The sequence below is a fragment of the Mycteria americana genome, chromosome 8, assembly GCF_035582795.1.
Source record: "Mycteria americana isolate JAX WOST 10 ecotype Jacksonville Zoo and Gardens chromosome 8, USCA_MyAme_1.0, whole genome shotgun sequence".
Lineage (NCBI taxonomy): Eukaryota > Metazoa > Chordata > Aves > Ciconiiformes > Ciconiidae > Mycteria > Mycteria americana.
In genome coordinates this window covers 47,752,867-47,776,542 of record NC_134372.1, presented here as the reverse complement: position 1 = coordinate 47,776,542, position 23,676 = coordinate 47,752,867, and the positions used below count along the sequence as shown (strand labels likewise).

Sequence of the window (23,676 nt, the reverse complement as noted above, 5' to 3'; positions counted from 1 at the left end):
TGCATGAAAGAGATGGTCCAAGTGACCTAATGCATTAGTTTTCTTATTTCTGTAGAGCCTATGAACTCACAGATGCTTGACAGCACATCGTGCACAATCAAGTTACATGCAATCACAGTTGCAACTGACCGGCTAAGCAGCTGCTTACATTCAAGAATGCAAAATTAAATTCATCACTTGTATAATGCAAGAACAACAAGAGAAGTGTGACAAGGAGAGAGAAAACACACTGCCAACAATTTATTTTATTTCCCAAAATTGCTGCCTTTATTTCAGTTTATTAAACAGTAACTGGCCAGGAAAGTAACTGAAATAAACGTAAGTGCCCAGGAAAGAAGAAAACAACAGCCAGCATTAAATTACAGTGCTTACATAAAGTCAGTAAGCAAGTGCCAGCATTGATGCCATTTATGAGAACTGCGGCGCTGAGATAAACTCAATGGGTTCTCATATTATCTTCTTGCCTAGCCTCAAACGAGGTTATCACTTCCCTCCATGTGGCAGCATTTAATTGATTCACAAAGAAGCAGCTATTTGGAACCGAAGCCAGACTTTTGCAGCTCTGAGGAAGACAACATGTTTGAAAAAAGCAGCACTGCTGCATCACAAGGCCGTTCCCGAGGGTGCTGTACAAAAAAAATTAATGCTTTTTGGATATGAGAAAAGCACAACAGAAATGCTTTCTTTCACTTCTTTCCATTTAAAGATGTGCTGAACTCTCAGACTTCGCTTCTCATTCTCTTCTTGAGTATGAGATAGTTCAACACCTCTGCAAACTCTCCCTCCCCTCTTGCCAAGTCCTGCCCCTAACAACAGCCACCACTCCCATGGACTTCAGAATGAACCACAACGCAGCTTTTCTGAAATTGTCAGATGGAGGTGGTCCGCTTGGTAGGATTCAGAGCAGAGGTTTTGAATAGCACACAGCTCAGGAGAACCTGCTTCAACTCCCCCATCTGCCACAGCATGATGCTGCAGAACTGGGCAAATCCTTGTCTGCTTAAACTCAACCCTTCAACCTGTAAAATGAAGTTTATCCTACCTCTAAGCCATGATCTGGCAGTTGAGGACAACTGCACTACAGCATCTGATAACACCGCAGTCCTCAAAGGAACAGGCCGAAGCGAACTTTTATTTCCAGAGAGCTACAGTCCATGGTATTTATTACTAGGAGAAGAAAATGTTGGCAAACAGTATTTCCAGGGACCACAAGATTAGCTCATCCATGCGGATACAAACCACACAACTTCTTTTCAGACTACTATAGCTTGGAAGATTAGTTAATGTTCTATATAATGAAGAAAAAGCAGCATGGGTTAAACAGAAAACATCAGAGATCCTCAACAAATTACTAGCTTGAGCACTGCCACTAACCCATTCCTCTTCCCCTCAAACCTCCAGAGCATGACTGATTCTTGAGTTAGCTGGTCTGTCAAGGGGGATGGATTGAAACAACAATTAGCAATGCAGTCGCAACAATCCAAGCTACAGAAATTCATCGGTTTCTGGTGCTGATGAAGTATTAAAGAGATAAGACAAAATGCCAATTTGAAAAAGTTGGCATTTTTCTTGAGGTTCTTCAACAGTCTGCTATGGAATCCAAAGTCTAGATGCATGTCTACAATTGCTGATAACCAGGACTTGTAGCCATCTCTGTTGCATCTAGGTGTTAACACTGTTTTAAACCGTTGTATATATCTAGACACTTGGACAGTTAGTGACTAGTACGACATTCAGAAGTGAGACATGTGAAGCCCAGAATTATAAACAGGAAATGAAAGGAAGACAGAGAGAGTGCAAAAAAAGTATAAAAAGATTAGGAAGGAAAAAAGGAGATAAAAGGGAAAATGGGTGTGGTTTATAAAAAAAAACAGCAATAAAAAGGCTTTTTTCAAGTGGAAAAATGAAAAAATAGAAAATACTAAATACATTCTGTATTTATAGTGTACACTTTCAGTAATTGTAATGTTTGTTTATATAAAACATTCTATACAATAGCAACAGTCTGCAGTATCTCATAAAACAGATGCACCTGTAAGACACATTAGAGCTAACAGTTTGTCAATGAGAAGCAACTTACTACCCTTCCTCCAGTATTTAAAAGCATGATAATGCTTAAGACAGACAGAAGTGTGGTATATTTGTTGTTTATCCTGCATTACTATTAAGATTAAAGCAAATGAGAAGCTGAAACAGTAGCGACTTACTGCGATCCGCAGATTTTACATGACACAAGTTACAAGTTGCTTAAACTGGCCCAACCTGCATTATGTCTGGGTAATGTGCATGAATATATATATACATACACTGATCTAACTGACATACATTACACAATCAAGCAGGAGTCAAATGTGTTTCCTATTAAACACATGTGGGTGGTCTGCTTCTCAAGCAGTACTGTGTCAATGAATGTTGTAAAGCAGGATAGTGCTTAATTCTATTTGGACAGCCCTCTGAGGAGGACATAGCTATACTTCATTCTTCTATCAAAGTGTATTAACATCTCTGTCAACTAGTACAGTAGAAAGGTGGCCCCACCTCTACTGGAAGCAATAGTATGACACAACAGAAACACCAAGCTTTGATTACCAAGTTCTTTCTATTCTACATTTTTAATTGCGTCTTAAAAAGTGAAGTAACATGCCATTTGAAACAGAATAGACATCATTTACCATATAGTTAAAAAACAGACTTTACCATAAGGTATTTTCAGATAACACTTTTTTCCCCTGTGTTATTTAAATGGCAGGGATGTATTCTGGATGAAATGCATGTTAATTCATGAACAGAAATCGGCAAAAATTCACCCTATGAAGTACTCTTGAAAGCAGATGGGAAAATTCAACAGCATGGTACTAAGCTGGCTATAACACTACTCATACGCCGTTCACCACGGTGCCCTCCCCTCTGTGGGTACTAGGTTTTTCAGGTACTGAGGTTTTTTGTTGTTTTTGTTTTGTTTCTAAACAACAATCACATCCCTAATGTGAGAGTTATTTCAATATGCATAAATAGTTCCCTGAGCAACAGACGACTGTATGGAACCAAAAGAGGATTTCTGGTGTCCAATAATACAACTGAACTAAGGGCACAGGTTCCCCTTAATGCAACTACTGAATTTGTATCTCCTTCCTTCACCCAAACACTTGTTCTGCATTTAATTTGCAGGTAGTGATCTTCTATCATCTTGTCATAATTGGCCAAAACTGACAAATATGTTAAAAAAAAAAAGATCGGTGAGAGTCTGCAAAAACACATGTGCAGATGCAAGAGGCTTTCACAGAAATGACACACTAACAAAGTTAGACACACAGGGAATAACTAATGTTATTTTGTTTTCATTTAATCACTTAGATTATTTTAAAGAATAAGAATTATTGATAGCTTTTCTTTTTATGAACTTCCAAAATCTCCTCTCAATTTTTTCCAAGATGACATGCAAAATCATCCTTTGTGTTATAAAGTTTCTTGTAAATGCAAAATTCTGAATGTGGAATTCTCTTTTTTCAAACTCATTTGTGGAGATTGCTGTAAAATCTCAAGAGAGACCTGTATGTTCTGTTACACAAAGAAAATTACAACTGCGGATGTTCTTATATCATATTTCACCAGAAAATGTCTACGTTTTTAGTAGGGCTGAAGTAATGAGCTACTTAATGACATATAGTGTGTTTAAGTCATTTTGGTTTCTTGCCCCCAAACTCTTTTCAATACCACTGCCACCCCACAAGCAAATTTATACCACAAGTGAAAATTTATACTTCCAAAGATAAACTTTCATCTCTCTTGCGGTAAACCTTATGCAGTACCATCAAGAATTTTTAATAAACATACATCTCTTCATGTTCTATAGTTTCTGCATATTATACAAAATATTTTCTCTATTAAATACAGATTTGGTTGGTGTTTTCTTTTTCTTCTAGAAAAAAAAAAAGGAATGAGTATCTTTCCACTGACAAACTTTAAGAAACTTGAAATAAAAGGAAAAATAAAATCCTTTATATTGGCTTGAGCTTTTCTAGCTATGATTGGCAAATGCAAGGCTGATGACATTAGATTTTTCATTTAAGTTTAAAATAATGCATCAAAGTATTACTGCTCAGAGCAGAAGCAAACCACATTGTTAGGACAACAACCTAATTTAGTTCCCATGCTAGTGCTGCACTCAGTTTTTGGTAGATTTTATGGAACAACACTTCACCAATAAAAAACAGATGGTCTGTGGACTGGTAAAGCAAAGTGGATATGGCATGGCAGGGCTCTTCCCAGTCCCTCTCTGACAAATATTAGGGATGAAATTGCAGCACAGCTGAACTCAACAGTTCTGCCACCGAACTGAACATGGCCAGAATCTCATCCTCGAAAGTTGAGTCACCCATATGCTCACTCACATCACAGCAAATTCATGAACAGGCTACTGAAATCAAATTTCATTTCCACTTAATTATTTGCAGTGATGACATATTAGGTTATTACATGAAATCATCACTTCTGAACCCAATGTTGTTACTATTAAATTTGCTGCTTCATCAAGTTTACATGCATTTTCTTCATTTGGTGCCACAGGATTCTTTGTCGTTGCTGATACCAAATCTCAATAACCATTAACATTTAGGTACCCAAAAAAGTAAACTCTGGTTAGATTCACATGTGGTATTTTTTCCAGAGGCATACACAATCCCTAGTTTGTTATGGACTGCTTACCAAAAGAAAGCAACACACTAGTCAACATGAAGAAGAAATAAAGATATGTTTCAGATACCTGGATCCCAAACTTTCTGAACTGTGCTTAAGACATCAAAGACACAGACAGTGGTCTCTGTGTCCATCATTCGGAATGCTGCTGCTTATCATGCACCGCTGTTACGTTTCTGCCATTGCAGACTTTTTCCAACTACAGGGATCACTTCTATAATCCAATTTCTTCATGGTCAGAATGCCTCAAATAAATGACATAATCCTTAGCTTGAGCATTCAGTCACATGAGTGCACTTCTTCCCCATGCTCACATCTTCAAAAACCTGTTCTTCCTACACCAATAGTTATAAACTCACTTGTTTGATTTGTGCTCACAGGTTTAAGCGATGGAGAAAAGGGCTGCTAGTGACTTGCTTTAACATTGGCGCAAGATTCATTTCTTCATGTTTCTAAAAATGATTATCAATAAAAATCTAAGTTTTAAAAGCACAATGGAACAAGGTCATTTACATCGATGAGATCAATTGATAAAAAGGTTTTGGAGATCAAAATTACTTTGAATCATAATCTCCCTTAAAAATACATATTTAATATATTTGCTGTAGCAGCCTGAAGTCTTCTGCTTCAGGTAGGTAACGAGACAAAAATTGGCCTAATGCAGCAAACTGAAGGGGTTAGTTTTGCCTATCAATTCCCCTGAGATAGCCAGCAAATTACTAGAAACAAAAGCAGGTCAATAGGACTGTATTTCCTCAGCTCAGTTCAGTTTAAAGAAAGCACAGCAGTCTCATCATCAAATATTCTTCACATTTTCTTCCATGTAACTATCAAACACATTGCCCTAACAGAAGCATAAAAACAAAACATCAAATTCTTCAAACACCATTCAAAATAAGCTCTTTCTGGCTATGTTCTTAAGCCTTAATTGGCATTTCAAATTGGCAATTGCATACAAAACACTCTAGTATAACAAATTATTCCCACTCTACTAATCCATTGGTGACCTACATATGATGTGACTAAAGAATCTTTTAACAGTGACACCTACTGGTATATTAAAATTTAGTTCAATTAGTAAAGTTGGCCATTTTTAGACTCTCTCAATTCCACACTAACATTTAAATTTGTTTCCTCTTTACATGCATAGCAAAGGTATCGCACAAGAGCTGTAACACTTGTGCCAGATGCTTGGCTGTTTGAGAGGCCTTCACCTGCCTCCTTTACTGGAAAATATTTTTATACTGGAACTGACTTGGCTGTCCTCAATGTATTCACCGAGTAAGCCTCTACTAGAAGTCACCATATCACAGCAAGATGCATATGTCCGGATTCTTCTTCACTCAAAACTAGTGGCTATACCTACTACATTCTGTATGTCCTTACTCTATATGAACAAGATGCATATGTCCAGATTCTTCTTTTCACTCAAAACTAGTGGCTATGCCTACTATATTCTATATGCAAAACACATTTGATTCCTTTTACATTGACAAAAAAATGCATCTTCAATATAAGTAATATCTGTTTGTTACTGCAGAATAGCTTTAATAACCAAAACACTCATGCACACTGGAGCACTGGAGCAGACAGAAGTACATTAGCATCATATGCATTCCTGTTATGAATCCACAGACTTTACGATACTTAATCTCTCCTTTACTGGACGTTGCAGATTTCTTCCATCTCAATGCCAGCAAGTCTTTTGAAATAATACACATAAATGGGAAGTAAAGAAATATGATTCAAGACCATACTGTTTTGAACACTTGAACAATACTTAAGGTTGTGTAATTTGTTTTATTATTTGTTCCATTATCTGAGAAAGTAATATTTCTCTGATATTTACTAACACTTGGTGCGCCCACAGCGCGTAGCTGCAAAGAAATCTGAATTCAGATTTCAAGATTGAGGAATTTCTGGTGAACACCCACAACAAACTAAATCAAACCAGCCCATTAGGATTCCTTCATAAACAAACACGAGCAAAACATCTGTCTGGCAACAACAATACATACCCCATTCTTACAAAACGCAGTTTAACTGGAAATAGCAGACAGTTTCTGCTTTATCTACACAGCATAAATTCAAAAGTTTCAGTATTATACTCACAGCGAATTCCATAAATCATGAGAGGATCAAGTTGCTTCTTCCCATGCTTCCCCTGGCCCGAAAGGTTGGAGATGGCCTGAATTTCCCGATGGAAGAGATAATCAAGCAACGTCAGTGCCATCTTCTCGGCTGTGCGGCAGTTTGTGCTGATGTGCAGCATGTCAGCAGGGGTGATGGGGCAACGGACCCGCATCTCAGGATTATTTTCATCTCCGAGCCATGTCCCATTGGGGTAATCCTCTAAAAACAGAGATTGTGGAAATTCTAATTGTGGCACAGAATGAAACAGGTTCAAGTTACAGTCAACATTTAAGTTATCGTGAGCTCTTCCAGTTTTCTTTGTAGTCTCCATAAACTGCTTTAAAATTTAGCATGACTAATAGGCTCCCAAGATTTGCTACAGATGAGAAGTTATTCTCAAATCCCAACCAATGGTAACCAAAGGTTATTGCCATTAATGTTCTGGCCTACACGAGGAACTGGTGCAATTAGTCCAGATGTCTAACCCGCCCTCAGATACCTTTTTAAAGTGTCTCATACTAGAGGCCAACAGCTGAAAGAGCGCACTATTCTCATTGTTCTCATTCATCAAGTTAGTCATTCCCTAAAAATGAAGATTGCTGCAACCCCATAATATTCTTAAAGTACAGCTAATTTCAAGAAGCTAACAGCTTTGAACCACATTTTTCCCCCAAAAGCATCAGATTAAAATGAGTCTAAGCAAGATCATAAAGTGAAGAAATTATAATCAATAGTGAGCAGTAACTTACTTAATCACTTCAAAAGAGGATTTCAAGCAATGACAGTCATTCAAAATGTAGCCAGAGATCCCAATCACTATTTTGGTCTTTCTTCAAATTTACTGGCCAGTAGTCTACATTATTTCCTAAACACAGTCTACCAAGGAACAGACCCAGCATAAAGATAATGAATCAATCACTAATCATCTGCCAAGTGCATCTTCCCTTCTATTCAAGCATAAGGTCAGCAGCAGCAGAACTATACCTAACTTCTCTTATGTATACACATACACACATTTTATATATAAAGAAATTTTTTTAGTTCCGTTCCAGTTTGATGCGAAAAAAAACTATTCATTTTAAGAGGAATACTAAGCCCTCACTTGAAATTAGTCAATTGAAATTAATCACTGCAGACAATGCCAAAAGTTAGTGGATTCAAGACTAACCAGAAACTAGAGCAGAGCTCATAAGGATGACCAGTCCCTACTGAAGTGGGGGATGCAACACAGGACCTAGGATGAGACTCTCATTCCAAAGAAAAATGAATTTTCCAGTACAGATCTTGACAACGCTAAAAGGAACTGGATAGAACAACATTCCAGTACTATTTCAGTGTTCACTGACACAGACCATTTGGATTTGATTTCTATGTTTGCTCAACTTTGTGGAGTAAAACAAAGCTTCCTGACTTAGGAGTCCCTCAGCCCTTCCATACTAGAGCTTTACAGTATTTCCTTGTTGTTTCACACACCTTCAGAATGGTAAAAATGTGAACAAGTCATTCAATTCCACGATTTATCTTTCATTAAATGGCTTCGAAGTAGAGTTTCACAGTATATAGAAAGTCATTAATTCCTGGTTTCCATAACCCTTCTAGTCACAAAACAGGGTGACAGAGTTCAGACGGATGAGCATATCCTTTTCACATTTCACTGAGCAAGCAGCATCTTTATTTCCAAGTACTGGCATAGGTTAAGCAGCCTGCATTTTACTAGACTACAAGCCAAAAGTATGCAATAAAATATAACATAAAAGCAACTCAAACACTAAAAAACACTTTTCCAACATGACCTTTGGGTTGAGTCATACCGCATGTCAGATGCAAGTTTATTGCAATGAATAATGAAAGTATGAAGCAAATGTTAGATTATGCAATACTGATATATCATTATAAACATCAGATTATCAACTATAATAATTTGTAAGGAAAAATATCTATTGCTGATGTACGTAGCAGCTAGTCCCTCAAACTTTTTTTCTGTTAAAATCAGAACTTAATGCTCTGTTCTGAATATAATTTTATACACTTGCAGGTTTTTTTAATATATATTTTATTTGAACCTTACTATTTATCCTGAACTATGTAATAGGGCACACTAGCTGTTTTCAGCTCACAGTACCAGATGCCATCTGGAAAATAAGGTGGTTCAGATTAATTATGGCTTGTTTTGAATGCCACTGTGTCTGGCCTCACCACAAGTCTCGTTAACATTATCAGGAAAGACAACAGTCTGTTCCTGAAGATAAATTGACTGTTTTATAAAAATTTGGGCAGAGCCGGCAAAGCAAAGACATCTCTGGATAAATGAGTAAGTTTTTCAAAGAAATTCTAAGAAGCCTGAGTAAACGATTCTACATCCTATCAAAATCTTACTTCCTTACCAGTTCACTGAATTACTATTAGATGTAAGAGTCATTACTACTTATGGAACACCTTTCACCTGCAGTCTTGTTTAACAAATGCTATCAACCTACATGAACCAAAGATTTTTTCAATTTGCAAAATAATTTTTTTTTTTTTTTTTTTAACTGGCATGGAGTCCAGAACATACTGTTTTTACCACATGCTACTGTTCTTTCATTGCTAACAGCCTGGACAAAAGACACTATTTTGTTATTCTCACTTATGAACACAAGCTCCACAATTATCTCTTGCATTTTCCTCCTGCTTTAAAAGCTTCAACAGAAAGGGAATTTGCTTTATAATCATTCTGCATTAAGTGGAACTTGCATGACTAAAGTTAACCATGACTCTACTGTGTCACTGCAGCTACTTGAGGGCACAAAAGCTAAACTAGTCCTTATTGTATATAAAAATAATTCCTACCAGCCTGCCAACACATCTGGCACTTTGCCTAGAGCTAATACAATGAGATTGGCACACAAAAAAACTGGTGAAAAGAGGAAGTACAGTGCCAGTTATAAGGGAGGCAGAACTGCTCTGAACAAGTGGTGTGGTATGGGAGAAGACAGACTGAATAAGGAAAGAGAAAAAAAGACCGGGAGTTTGATGGAAGTTCTCTCTGAACAATTAAGTACATAAACACTATTGATTAAAGCTGCATCATTTGAAGCTCCTAGCACTCAAACAGCCTTTTATGCCTACTGAAATGGTTCTGTATGTGTATTATCAGGCACTATATGTAATAACTAGATAGAATCTAGATGAGTCAGGTTATTTAGTACATACATTGTAATAGCCAGATACAGAGTCAGGACTCTACTAGGCCTTGTACAACCATACAGAGCTGCTTCTATTCCTTAAAGACTACCAAAACACAAATAACATGCCAAGGGTTGGGAAGGAATAATACAGTCAAAGAGCACACTTTTCTTAAAAATAATGAAGCATAAATGCACAAGCTCATCTGTAACTCAGTTAATCACACACCTTTTTCGTTTTGCCCTTAAGTATTTTTCGTTAATTTTCCTAATGGCCTTGCTGCATTTTAAATGCATTTTGAGTGCTACGTGAAAGGGTACTTCCTCACGTTTCTTCACACCAAATACTGTATCATCAGAGAAGTGGCTCTTGATCATTTTTACTTCCAGTGTTAAAAGTCCTGACATTTTTATCTGATTTCCTCTCTGTGCTCAGAAGCTCATTTCAATGACAGACTAATTTCTAGCTCCTCTTCAACGCTTAAGATCAGAAAATTTGCCTTTATCTCCATTCTACTGAATCCAGAACCAGTTCGCTTCTCAACGCTGTATTAAGTCCATTCTTTTCTTTCACAACACAGCTGACCGTTTCTCTGTTTCAGCAGGCACGCAAGAGAAGACGAGAGGCGGCTGGGGCTGCTGCGCAAACAAGTATTTCTATGGAAACAGGACAAGCGAGCTTTAAGGTTAGTATCAAGAAAACCTATGTCAAGAGAACAAAATCCAGACGAGAGTCACTGTGGCTGTCGGGCTCGCTCTCGACATCTGTATGTGTTTTCCCACCCGGGGAGATGACAGACACTTAACTGTTACTCACATCTTTCCATTGGGATGCACTCCCCTAGTCTGACATGCAAGCATTAGCAGTAAGACTAGAAGCAAAGCTAGGCTCCGCTCCCTCGCTATGTGCTGTCAATCACTCCTTTAAAACGAGGAAAAACAAAAGGAAACACCTGCCCACATAAACACTTGAATTAACATGTTCCATTATTCCGAGTAGTTGTGTTTATTTTACTAACAAGGCTGGGTGCAAAACTGGCATTTGTAGCAGAGAAAAACGACTGGTAGCTGCAGTACAAAGGCAGAAAGATCAATTAACCTAAAAAAAAAATCCTAACCTACAAAAATAAACCCCTATTTCTAGAGAAATTAAATAACATTTTGGCTGAGGTGTAGAAGATTCAACATCATCTTTTTAAATAAACTTCTGTCAATTAGCCCGAGTCCTTTGCCCCTGCGAGAGTTCACAGGGTTAGCGATTAACTGACAGACTAGAGAGCGCCAACTTTATTAACTAATCATTAAATATAAGGAACAGAGTGACAAGCAGGCTATAAGTTAACTTACAAATCTAGCGGTGTGATTTAAAGCTTGTGCTAAAAGAAAGGTTAAAGAACTAGCTTTAAAGCTATGTTCACCAAACCCTCCTCCCACCACAAAAAGCAGTTAAGACGCTGGGAGTTCTGGCAAAAGGAATCGTACAACACACACACGTCCGCGAACATCAGAAATCCTGGACACAGAACTGGAGTTTTTTGCTTGACTCCTCTCATGGGAAAAAAGGTTTAATTTCCACGTATAATATAGAAGAAAGATAGCCAGAAGAATCTCATGCTCCAAGTATAATCTTCTGTACGGCACAAAGGATTTGGCTAAGAGAGACACAGTTCCATCTAACTTGTAAGCCCCTAAGGTTAGAGGACCGGTACACTACACGAGATACTCCGAGAACATATCCTGCGCTCATGGTTTCTTCCGTTGTCTGACTGACAACACACAGCACGAAAGAACACGTGTGGGCATGCAGCACCAAAGCAGACTTGTCTCAGCAAATACTATGGTGCGCACAGAAGTCTCAGCATAACATCAGTGAGACTACTTGGTTGTTAAAAATAAGGTCTCTGTTTTAGTATACGGTTAAATCCATGAGAGAAAGAGGAGATTCACTCACTTTATGACTCACGGAAAGCCAGGGAATTTATTCAACAGAAGCAGAAAATGAGGAGTACGCGATCATCTGTAATTTAAACGATCAGCTAAAAAAATTCCAGGTAAAATTGAGAAAATTAAAATCCATGGACTTAGAGGGCTTTTTAAACCCTTAGAAAATGTGTTTCATGTCAGAAAATCAGAAATCTGATTTAGATTTTGCCCACCTTCTCATTCATTGCCTCTTTGTTATATTTAACTTTACACAGTGGACCAGACTTAATTCCAAACATCACTGTGAGTGACAGGTACCTGGAAGAAACCATTGTTCATTTGTTTGTTCCCAATAACAAAAAACAAAACAAAACAAAACCACCAAAAAAAAACCCTAACAACAAAAAAAAAACCAAAAAACCAAAACAACAAAAAAAAAACCACCACCACATCACCAAAGCAATTCAATTTCTATAGTTTTCTTTGGCTTTAACAAGTCACTGAAGCTCTTGAAGTCTCATCAGTGTCTTCACATCAGCGACATCTAATATTGTTTTACGGTACAAGAAGTTTGCGATTTAAAAGTTCATTCTCGCTGTCTGTATCTGGTCATAAGGAGCTTGGCAGGAAAAGCAGAGTGCTGCAAATGATCATATAGCATGCAAGATTTGATCTCACAGTGAACTGGAAAATCCTGTGCACAGATAACTTTGGGCCACATACAAATAAGAGCTTGGATTCACATTTGGAAAGCAGATTCTGAGCACTATTTAATACTACTGTTGCAAAAGGACTGTTTCAGATGCAAAGTTGAAGAGACAATATGTGACAATTTTCTTTGGAAAAATATTATTCATCCTTTAATTAACACGCTATGTAGACCAGTTTTCCCTTATCTTCTCAAAAAATACGCATGTTTACATTCCTAATTCTATATTTTTGATAGTCTCAAAATGCAGTAAAAGGAACACAGAAAAAGCAGATATGATACAAAACTATCATATATGGTGCCAAACATCATATGTCAGTATATCACGTGTAAAGTTCACTGAACCAAAGTCTAAAATCAATGGATCTTGCCATTTTATTTATAGCACTTCAAAACAGCTTTCATGGAGCTCTGGTCATTTCACATATTCGGGAGATACTAAGGACAGTGTGTTTCTTTCTTAGTAATTTCAAAGTCTTGGCTTTAGCATAGACATTATTTTTAAAAATAGCTGCTTTTAAAGCAGCATGGTAATGCTGAATGGACATTTTTATACCACAAAGACAAGAGATCCTGCGGTTTTTTTTCCTTCTATATTAAAGATAGGACAGTAACTCTATTGTGAAAGATTTAAAAGGATAACATAATGTGCATTCATGTTTTAGGAACAGATGCTCCTCTTATTTGTACAGTAAGTCACAGATTAAATATTTTAAATGTTACCATATACTGAATATGTGTAAGAACAGTATTATTATAATATTCCTTACATCTTGAAGCCCCTTGTATCTTGAAAGCAGTATCTAGTATTGAGCAAAATAACGCTCTCATCTATCTCCTAGAGAAGTGTGCCAGTATAGAATAATCACAGCGCCTTTAGCTTACCCTTTAGTTGAACAGTAAGCATTCAACATCTGAGCTTTGCTGAGCTAAATTGAAGCACCTGCTTAAGTTAATATTTTTTTCTGTACAGAAGCTGCATAAAAAAAGCAAATTGTTTTTACCAATATTCTAATGTGAAATTCTGAAGAGCAAGTTCTTGAAGTTTTTCAAAACGAATTCAACACCTTCAGAGGAAATACAAAACTGCCTGATCACAGCAAAACTAATTTATCAAAAAACTTAATAAATATATTTGGATACCATCTATTCTTTGCTTTCTGCTGTTTGCACATGTTTCTGGGTAAAATAGCACTTAACGATGTAAAATTCTGAAACTTCTATTTAGGGCAAGCTCAAGACTTATCAGAAAGAGTTCTTGATGAACTAAGTGTGATCTTTTATACATGAATTCCAAGCAGTTTACCCAACAAATGAGAAACCACAAGTAAGCAACAGCCACACTTTTGACTGTTTCCTATAAATCCAAGAGTGTAACACCCTTAAATCAGAATCAAGTCTTGCAGAAGGTACTATGTAAGTACAGAACAAATACAACATCCTTACCCAGCAATTTTACAATCCAAGAATAAGGCAGGAGACAAGAGGTAGATTACAGAGAGGCAGGCAGGTGACAATACACATTGAGATGGTAGGCATCACTGAAAGAAAGTATCTTAACTATGGCTAAGTTTTGGGTAAACACCATGAGAAAAGACAATTTTACGAGTGAGTATTATGGACAGTGATGTATATATAGTCATGAGGATGTCCTCCCAAGGAAGTAGAAGCAAGCATAAAAGTCTCTGTGAAAACATTACAAGCAAGGAAACCTGTCATCCACGGCTGAGGAACTCAGAGGAACTCTAAACAGTGACCGGGAGATGGCAAAGGACAAGGTCTTCCTTCGTAACGAGGGTGCCATGGAGTAGGGAAAGGGATGCAAGGAGACGATGACGGAGTTAAAATGACAAGTTTGGAAAATCATATTTGTAACAGCTTTCTGAATATAAGACCAGAGAGGAGTCCTTACAGTAAATAAGATAGGAGGTAACTAGAACCTAGACAAAAGTGTGTTATTTTCATCTCAGATGTCATCTATTAAGAACATAAAAGTCTCCTTTTAAGTGTTGATCATTTGAAAATCTCCATTCTTACCAAAACTTATTTGTTCATAGTTACTGCAACTTCCTTTTCTTTGTCTAATGCTAAAACTCTTCAGTTAAAAAGTTTAGACAAATATATTTGAGAATGTCAGAATATTTTTTTAACAGATTTGTGGTGAGCATGAAAGTGCATATGGTTGCCAGGTTATAGCTTAGTCAATTGAAAACCAACCCTTGACAGGATTACAGCCACATACCAGTACTAGAGAATTCATTAAAGTCAGAAAACAATATAGGTATTTAATATCAGAGGTTTAAAACTCCTGTAATTTAAAACTAGTGTGGATCTAATGTTCTTCATGATATTACTTTCTGCAGCGGAAGGCAAAATCCAAAAGAACGCAACAATGTCAGGATGAAAGTTTTCGTGAACAGAGACTATACATGAGGCCTTACCACGTAATCAGCTAGTACTTCTGTCTTCAGAGATACAAAGGCCTAAAGAATCGATTCGCAAAATAAGTTCTGTGCAAGAAGGACGCTAATTATCAGCTGTAGCATTTCAGGTTGGTGAAATCCAATTCAGACTCTACAGACGTTTATAAATGTACAAGAATTCTGGAAAGCACAGGAAAATGGTCTCCTCAAAATAACAGTCTAAACTTTTCCTTCTATTACCACCCTGAAAGCGTAAGAAATACAATATCTGAAAATAGAATAGTGCCATCACATCATTTAGCACACAAATTCCCATGTAACTAGTAAAAAAAAATTCAGCATGTTTAGTATATAAAACTTAATGGCTCTCCCACTCCAAAATCGTATCAGTGAAATTAATGAAGTCTCTTCCTGTGCTATCCTTGCTTTGCATTGTACTACATTGTGCTATCTTTGCTTTGTACAGTGAACTGTACAAAGTTGGAGGGTGCCCATGACATTTAAGTCACGCAATTCTGCACAGCTTCAATACACCTGAGAGAAATATCAACTCCATTCCAATCACTGCTGAACAGACAGATAGAAGTCACTGCATTATAAACCATTTAACACACATGGGTAACTAAATCCTCACAAACACAAATGGACAAATAAGTTTTTGTAACAGTTCCTGGAGATCTAGAACAGTTGATTACACAAATAACATGTACATAGGCACCAGGCCCAAGTGATGTTTTAAAAATGTTCTTCATTAATCAATTGCTCATCATTTTTAAGCCTAATTAGAAAGTTCAAGATTTTTAAAAAAAGGCACAACTTTGTTTAAACTGAGAATATGCTGTACTCCAAAACTTACAGTAAAAACATATTATGTCAAAATTAACTGGACTTTTTAAAGATAAAAACACATCTATCAATTGTTGACACTTACTTTAAACACTTCTTAGTGATAAATGTTTGTTTCTTATTCCATTAAATGAGAAAGATGTGTAATCCATGCTGGGGGAGGAGGAGGGGTGGGGGGCAGGCGACGGGGAGAGAAAAAAAAGGAGAAAAAAAAAAAAGGAGGACAACGAACAAGAAAAGTTCCCTGTATTTTTAAACACCAGATTCCACCAGATTAAAGGAAAAGCATAAAGTGCCTCAGGAAAACACCGCAAAAACATTCATTTTCATCATATTTACATTGTTTTCACCTACCAAATCCTTTCAGAAAGCCAGCGTCTATCCAAATGCTTAGATACTGGCACAGTAAAATGGTTTGTTTATAAGTTTGACAGGTCATGCTATAACTCATGTTTGGTGGTTTCTTTCCTCCAGAAAAGATTTCTGCTAGAACAGATGTGTCCATGTATTCAGAGAATAGCTACTACACAAAAGACAGCTAGGTACTTCAAATTTCTAAAAGTTACACGTGAGAAAGAAAACATTTCTATGAAAACACAAGAGGTGTACCTCCTGCTGTAAAGTGCTTAGCTGCATTTCCACCACAACACGCGAGTTACCTGTATAGCTCTGATGTTTCAAATGACAGAGAGGGAAAGAGAAAAGAACGGTTAACCAGACTTGAGGTTTATTTAGTTACGTGCGCTGTGGATAAGGACAGTTTCACAACTGGCAACGTAGTTCCATTTAATTAGAGGAGCTCTCCAAAAGCTCTTTCAAATCAGAATTTCTTAGCTAAGATTATAACTAAGACAATTATACAACAGAAAGACCTCTGGTTTGAAACAATGACTCTTGGTTAAAGCGAGGACCTTTTTTAAAATCATTAATGTCTTGTGTTAAAAAAACAAGGAGGGGATTTTTTTTCCTAAATATTTTCTCTTTATTTTTCAAGAAAAATAAAGAGAAAAGAGATGGGTGATGATTAAGTCAAGTACACCTTAGAGACAACACTTCCAATTAACATCTTTAGGATTGCTTGAGCAGTTTAGATTACCAGAATAGAGCAGCTTGGACACAGTTTTATTTGGAAGGTTGTACGTTTGCCGTTTTAAGACCTTTCTGCTTTATCACTTCTACTGAAATGTGAGTTCAGTAGTGGGTCACACCTGGGCTTCTTCATTCAGTACCTTGTTTCAGTACAGTAAAAAAATGTTTATTTTTTTTACTTAAAATTTAAATGAAGGCTCCAATCCAGATCTCCAGAAACTGAAGATGCAAATTAATCACATTTAAGTTGATGTCCCCTCCCCATTTAAACACTCAGAGGATCAGTGGCATTTAATTCTTTCAAACAGTGTTTCTGGAGGAAGATATCTTCTTAAAAGAGAAGTTTCATAAAACAGAATTTTGAGCTTTGATCTTATTATTAAATCATCATCCATTTGTAGAAAATATTTTTTATATCTAAAGCACGTGGTTACAAACTTACTCTACTGTTTATACATCCATACCAACTGCTCTTCTCCAATTTCCCCAGAAAATCCACTTGGGCTGCAACAATGTTAGAGTAGAAAAGACACACTCTAACATACACGTTCAAAACAACAACAGACTAATCACTTTCGACAGTTATTAATATCTATGGGATAAAATTACAGGTTAAATGAAAAAACACTATTTTTTAGTTGGCTGAATGAGGATGCACTTGATATTTTCTATACCAAAAATCTGACACTAATAAAAATAGTAAGTCACTTACTAGTAGGCCTTCTAGCCTATTTTAATTTGATTTTACACTGGTAATTCAATACTGACCAATTCTATTCTTGCTGGATTTTATCTTCAGTTGTGCAAGATTACTTCATGAACACCACTTTTAGAAGTGCAGTCCAATGAATACATCAGGTGTTGATATTTCTATCCTCCCCACGTGAAAGGACATTTCCAAAGTGAAATTGGGATCACAAAATTTCACAAAAATTAGAGATTCAGCATCTCTAGATGCTTTCAGTTCATAAATACTACATCTTAAAATCAACACTTTGCAGCCCATTAACTGCATCTGTAAAATGGATGAGCACCTTCAGTTTTCTGAAAAGTAAAAGAAAGACTCAAGTAACTGCTGCTCCAAGAAAACAGACTTACTGCACATGCAAAAAGAGGAACATACAACTGGAGATGGAATAAAGTCAGAAAAAAAAAACCAACTTATTCTAGACTATTATTGGCACCAGGAACGGGGCTCCATGCTTCTGTATAATTATTTTTCAGGAATAGAAAGGCAGTAACACTATTTTTTTAAACTACCATACATGATTAAATGCTCTTTGAAAACAGCCAGCAGAGAGCAAACAATGCCTTTACATAAATCTATTAACTAAATTCTGAAAATATCCACAGGTCAATGCCGTATCCAAAGTCAGCTAAAGCCCAACTATAAACAGGGTTTAGTTTTGCTTTCCGGACACAAGCCGACAGATGGGAGTCATACCGAAACCCCGTTGTTTAGTCTCAGTCCACAAGGGCTGAAGTACGCCATTCTCACTCCCTCGTATTTTACAATCAATTGAGATTCCTTTGAGCAACTCGAAGTCATTCAGAATTCTGTCACAGACGATGAAAGCAAGCTGATGGGTGCTGTAACTTTTGCCTTTTACTGATGAAGAAAACGAGCCTGCGCAACAGAGCTATTATTCTTCATCACTTCCTTTATTAATAATTTAATTTCTGTGACATACTGCAGGCTAGTTCACTTAGCATTCCTTCTGCGCAAATGGTCCTCTCATCTTTGCGAGGGCAAGAAGAGGTAGGTGTGGGGGATTACTAATCTGATTCTCAAAGCATTCATCAATCTCAGAGAGATTTTTAATGGATGAGTGTTCTAAAGGTCTGAAGAAAATCAGATCTGAAGACATTAATGGATTAGCTGTTTCTTCAAAATTTACATATACAACAATGGCATAAAAGGCCAACATCACATTTGTCTGTGCAAATCTGTGCCAAACAACCAAGTCAAAAAGGGCATTATACAACAAATACCCTCCTAATGTTAGGAACTTCGTTCCTGGCAGAGCTGTATGAAATATTAACAGACTCCACAAAGGGTACGTTTTATATGTACTTTCACATCAAAATATCAGCACTATCTGTAATCTGATTATTTTTTTGAGAGGAACTCCTCAAACAGTCTCAGTCTCCTTTAATTCCACATTGACCCAAAATGAAATACCCTTTGGAAGCAACTCTGTCTCACACCATACAAACAGACAGAACCTAAAAGCTCTTTATAATATGCGTATGTTGTACGAGTACCCATAGAAGTCGAAGAATCCTAGGTTCAGATGCCTTAGAACACCATTTTCAGAAACAATCTTCGGTGCATGAGACTTCCAGTAGACTGACTTCTGAAGTTTTCTAAGTATCGAACTTTTCTAAGTATCAAAGTTTTAAAGCATCTCGTTGAATTGTTAGTCAGTTCTGAAATCTTTGAATGCACTCTTAAATACTCATTTTCAGGCTATGTTGAATTAATCCTTACCATTAATTGTATCCTAACCTGTTCACACCCAACATGCTTTTACTAATGGCTGGAGATCATGCAGAAGAAACTGAATCACTCCTAAATTAGAGCCCTTCCATTTCAATGTTAGTGATCAAAAAGACAACACATTTACCTCTTAAGTACAAAGGTCACCTCCTAAGTGCATTCTGCTGCAACAATTTCCTGAAGTAACTTATCCTTCTCTGGTACATGAATGTAAATATGAACTACCGCATCCAGAATAACACTTACGTAAATGTTCAATAAATATGGTTTTAAAAGTAATTAGGGAAATTATTAAATTGAAGTCTAGGATTCCAATTACATCTGCAAAAAAAAAAAATCACTGATACTTTCAAACTAATCATAAAACATAATTTATGTTATTTTCACCTAAAATTCAGTGTCCCTTACATCATCTCCTTTGTGATTAAAATATAGCAACTAACATTCATTTCAGTATTTCCAACTACATAACATAGAGTATCTTTATAAAGCTAATCTAAAATTCTTAGATTTCACTACAGTTGATTTCTGTGTCCAATACCTACAGAATTTTCAGAAAAATCTGACACTACACGCTATCCTGTTAACAGTCTGTTTTTAATATGAATTTTGTTATAAAAATTGTTTACAGTTGCTAAAATAATTATTTTACATTCATAAGAATTACACAAGTGGACTGGCATAGTAAGTTACAGGAGGAGACGGTCTAGTAGATATTATTTCCCAGAGAAGGCATTTATTTTCCTGAAACGATATTTCAACTTGGCAATAGGAAATCCTGCAGGTTGGATGTGGTAATTTAAAGGGTTTAAAATGTAAAGGTACACTGCTATAGTGGGGCATACTTTTTAAATTTTACAAGTAATTTTAATTAGCTGTTCTGACTGTAAAACTGTAAAAATTTAAAAAATTAAAAAAAAAAAACACCAAACAACCAAACGATTGATTCAGATTCATTCACTCCTGTCTGATGCTTGCTGTACTGCCTAACAATTCCAGGTTGGACCCATGATATGATCTCTGAAGCTTCCAGTTGAATCTTAGTTCATTCCACCACCACATTTACTTTGCTCAAGTAGCCTTATAATTAGATCAGCATACCTTCAGAGTTCAGCGTAATAAGCGTGACATTGTTCCCAATACTTTGGTTTCCTAACTGTCCACTGTTGGAAACCGAGTCACTGGCCTCAGAGCCACTCTCTCCATCTTCATTGTGACTGTCGTCATGCCCTGGAACTTTCACTACTATGGTGTTCTGCCTACGTCCAGGAACAGCGCTATGGAAAAGAAAAGTACGTAACTTTGGGAAAACACAATCCTTGATCAGAAACAGCGTCATTATAAGGGAATTAAAACCACTATTTGACAAAATTAAATGTATTATAAAAGCATACTCCTTCAAACAAGCCTACTCCTGTTTACAACTCAGAGCTATCCAGCAAAATAAAATGGAAGGAAAACAGCAAAAGAAATAAAAAATTTTAGATGCACACTTTCTAAACTTGCATCAATGGAAAAGTCTAGGCCCAAAAGTTTTGTGCACATTTTTTGCACAAAGTGTGCAAAACAAAAAAAAACATTTAAATAATTTATAAAAACATATGATTTAAGAACATTTTCTACCCAGAATCTCCAGGTCCACTTAATTTAAAATTTTCTTTAGAGAGTACAAATTCTAGCAAGCCTTCCTGGGCTGCTGCATATTCCTTCTTCAGTTAGTTAAATACAGGATCTTGGCATGTTCCCAAGTCATCGTGCATCCGTGTAAAAAATATGTAGCTATGGGCACTCTTTCTTTCAACTGTCAGCTGTCAACTAACATTGAACTAATCCCAGATCCTCCAAGACATTCTCTCCCCATCAAGAGCAAAGCACTGCTCTGTACCTTTACTGCTGATACAAGGTTTCCCTAGGCAGAACTATCAGCCTGATAAAATATTCAAGTACCAGTTCAATGTTTTTCCCCCCACTATTACCTAGAACATTCCTCATTTTGTACTTCAAATTGCTGCAGAGACTGATACTGATCTGTCAAAGGAGGGAACGAAGGGGGAGGATTCCTGTAACTACTACTAACTTGCTAAGGATATTTTCCAGAGAATCCGCTGTTCTGCTCAATGGCTCTTCCTGCCCAACCATCTTGGCTACAATTGAATTCTGCCGGTCGTTGTTCAGTATTACTGTGGTCTGAGGGACAACACTGCAAGACAAAAATCAGAGAGGAAAATGGAATGTAAAGGAGGAAACCTTATAAATAATACATTAACACAGTCTTATGGTTTAAATAGTCTACTTAAAACTAGAGACTGCCTCTAAGCCTAGCTCCTTCTCCCAGCATCGCGGTTATGTATCAAATGCTAAAGCTAGTAATCCATCTAATTTGACATCTGTACCATTTCAAGTACTCAAAATTCTTTCAGAGGATGGATGGCTTCAATGGAATTATATAAAAGTCTACGACCCCTGGCAAAGCGATAAAGAATTCATCAACTCAAGATATACAGGAGGAAGTCTGTAAATCACAGCTCCAAAGAGACATCAAATTCTTGTTTTGAGAAGTCTGAGAGTGAGCATCTTCAGAGATACTACGGCCAACTTTTACATGGTAATGCATCATTTTTAGTAGGATAATTCCTAGGGAAAAAAAAATGTAAAAGTATTTATTGCAAAATTGGATTATGAGCTTAGTTAAAAAGCATGTATTGTTTCCCAGGGCCAGGGGCGATGAGAGTGGTACTAGGGGCATCGGAGCAGAACAGGGACAGAGTGTAACTTTAAATAATAACAAGACTAAACTATTTCTTGTGTGCATTTCACATACAAAACCATCTAAATCAAACACCAGAAAAGCATTTAGTGTGTGAGAAACCAGAAAGCCTTCCCTATCACTTATGATGACAACACAGAAGGAAATAACTAGAAAAGAGTTGTGCAGAAAAACGCACCAAGTCTACACTATAATACAAAAGTAAATATGAAGTAAATAATTGTCTCCAGCATGCAGCTTATCATTTAATTTGCTTTCAGAGACTATTACCATTATTCCCACACCATTATTCAATCTTCTAAGGCATGGTTTGGTATTTAAGACTGTTTCCACTGTGCTCATGGTAAACAGAAGGAGAGAACTTAGAAGAAAATCTGTATTTTAGTGACAGAGAAGGCTTTCTTCTTTCTCTTTGCTTCTCACAGTAAGTAGTCCGCTATTGTTTTTACTGGTCCAACATCTCAAACATGACTGATAGTAATTTATTTTTCCTAACTGTACTCCTTGGCTAGTTGTTGAAACACAAATTAAACAAATCTGATGACAGAGAAACTCTGTTTATTTCAGCTGTAATACAGCGCCTGCTTGCTTGAATATTCATGCGTCTACATAAGACTTTAAGCACTACAATATCCATCATTAAGACCTAAAGAAAAGATAAGAAACTGTCATAAGAGCTAACAATAAACGCATCTCAACTTTAAAATGGTTGACCACAGGTTTTTTGGATACAAAAAGCCCCAGGGCCTAATGCCCTGCCTCCCTCTTACAGTAATTGCATCTGTTGCTAGCAACAAATGGGATTCCTCATGGACTGCCAATGATCTGTTGGACTGCAAACCTTGAGAAGCTCTGGAAGATGTTTGTCTAATCATAGACAAGTACAGACTGTACTATAGCTTTTCATGTGTATGTGAAGTTCGAATTGTATTAAGCAATAAATGGGGGTTTTCTCTTGGTTTTTTTGAGTTGCTATCTAGAGTGTAAGAGTTTATGATGCTTTCATAGTCACCTTCTCAAAATTTTCTCCAGTATCAAGAGGAAAAAACCCCACACATCTCTTATTTAAAAAAAAAAAAAAAAAAAAGGCACCTTCTGTCTATTTTCTCAATGCCAGCATTGCACGTTTTAAAAAAACCACACCAAATACTTCATAAAATACCAATCCGTGGCAATGTTGGCAGCCCCCCAGTCTAGCAGCAATACGTGTTCTCGTTACATTTCCCAAATTGTCCAAATAGCTACATTTCAAGTTTTTACAGGCCAGTTTAAAATGTTCAAGAATTTTACACTTCATTTTAGACATTGTTCTTTATCACGATCTTTCTTGCAATCACTTCTGAATGCCTGTTTAAAATGTCACTTACCAAAGCTTATTTTTAATGAACACTCTGAATAATTAATTTCAGCTGTAGAGATAAATGCAA

General features: G+C 36.7%; 1 protein-coding gene across 4 annotated transcripts in view; it reads right to left on the bottom strand.

The window, feature by feature from the left end:
• Window positions 1-23,676, bottom strand: part of BANP (BTG3 associated nuclear protein) — a 154,879-nt gene that overhangs the window by 96,725 nt on the left and 34,478 nt on the right. For all 4 annotated transcript variants that reach the window (XM_075510991.1, XM_075510992.1, XM_075510993.1 and 1 more), the window contains 3 exons: window positions 21,560-21,682; window positions 20,584-20,759; window positions 6,808-7,047 (listed from right to left, as the gene is read on the bottom strand). In XM_075510991.1, coding sequence (XP_075367106.1) covers window positions 6,808-7,047; window positions 20,584-20,759; window positions 21,560-21,682 — 539 coding nt within the window. The remainder of the gene's footprint in view (window positions 1-6,807; window positions 7,048-20,583; window positions 20,760-21,559; window positions 21,683-23,676) is intronic.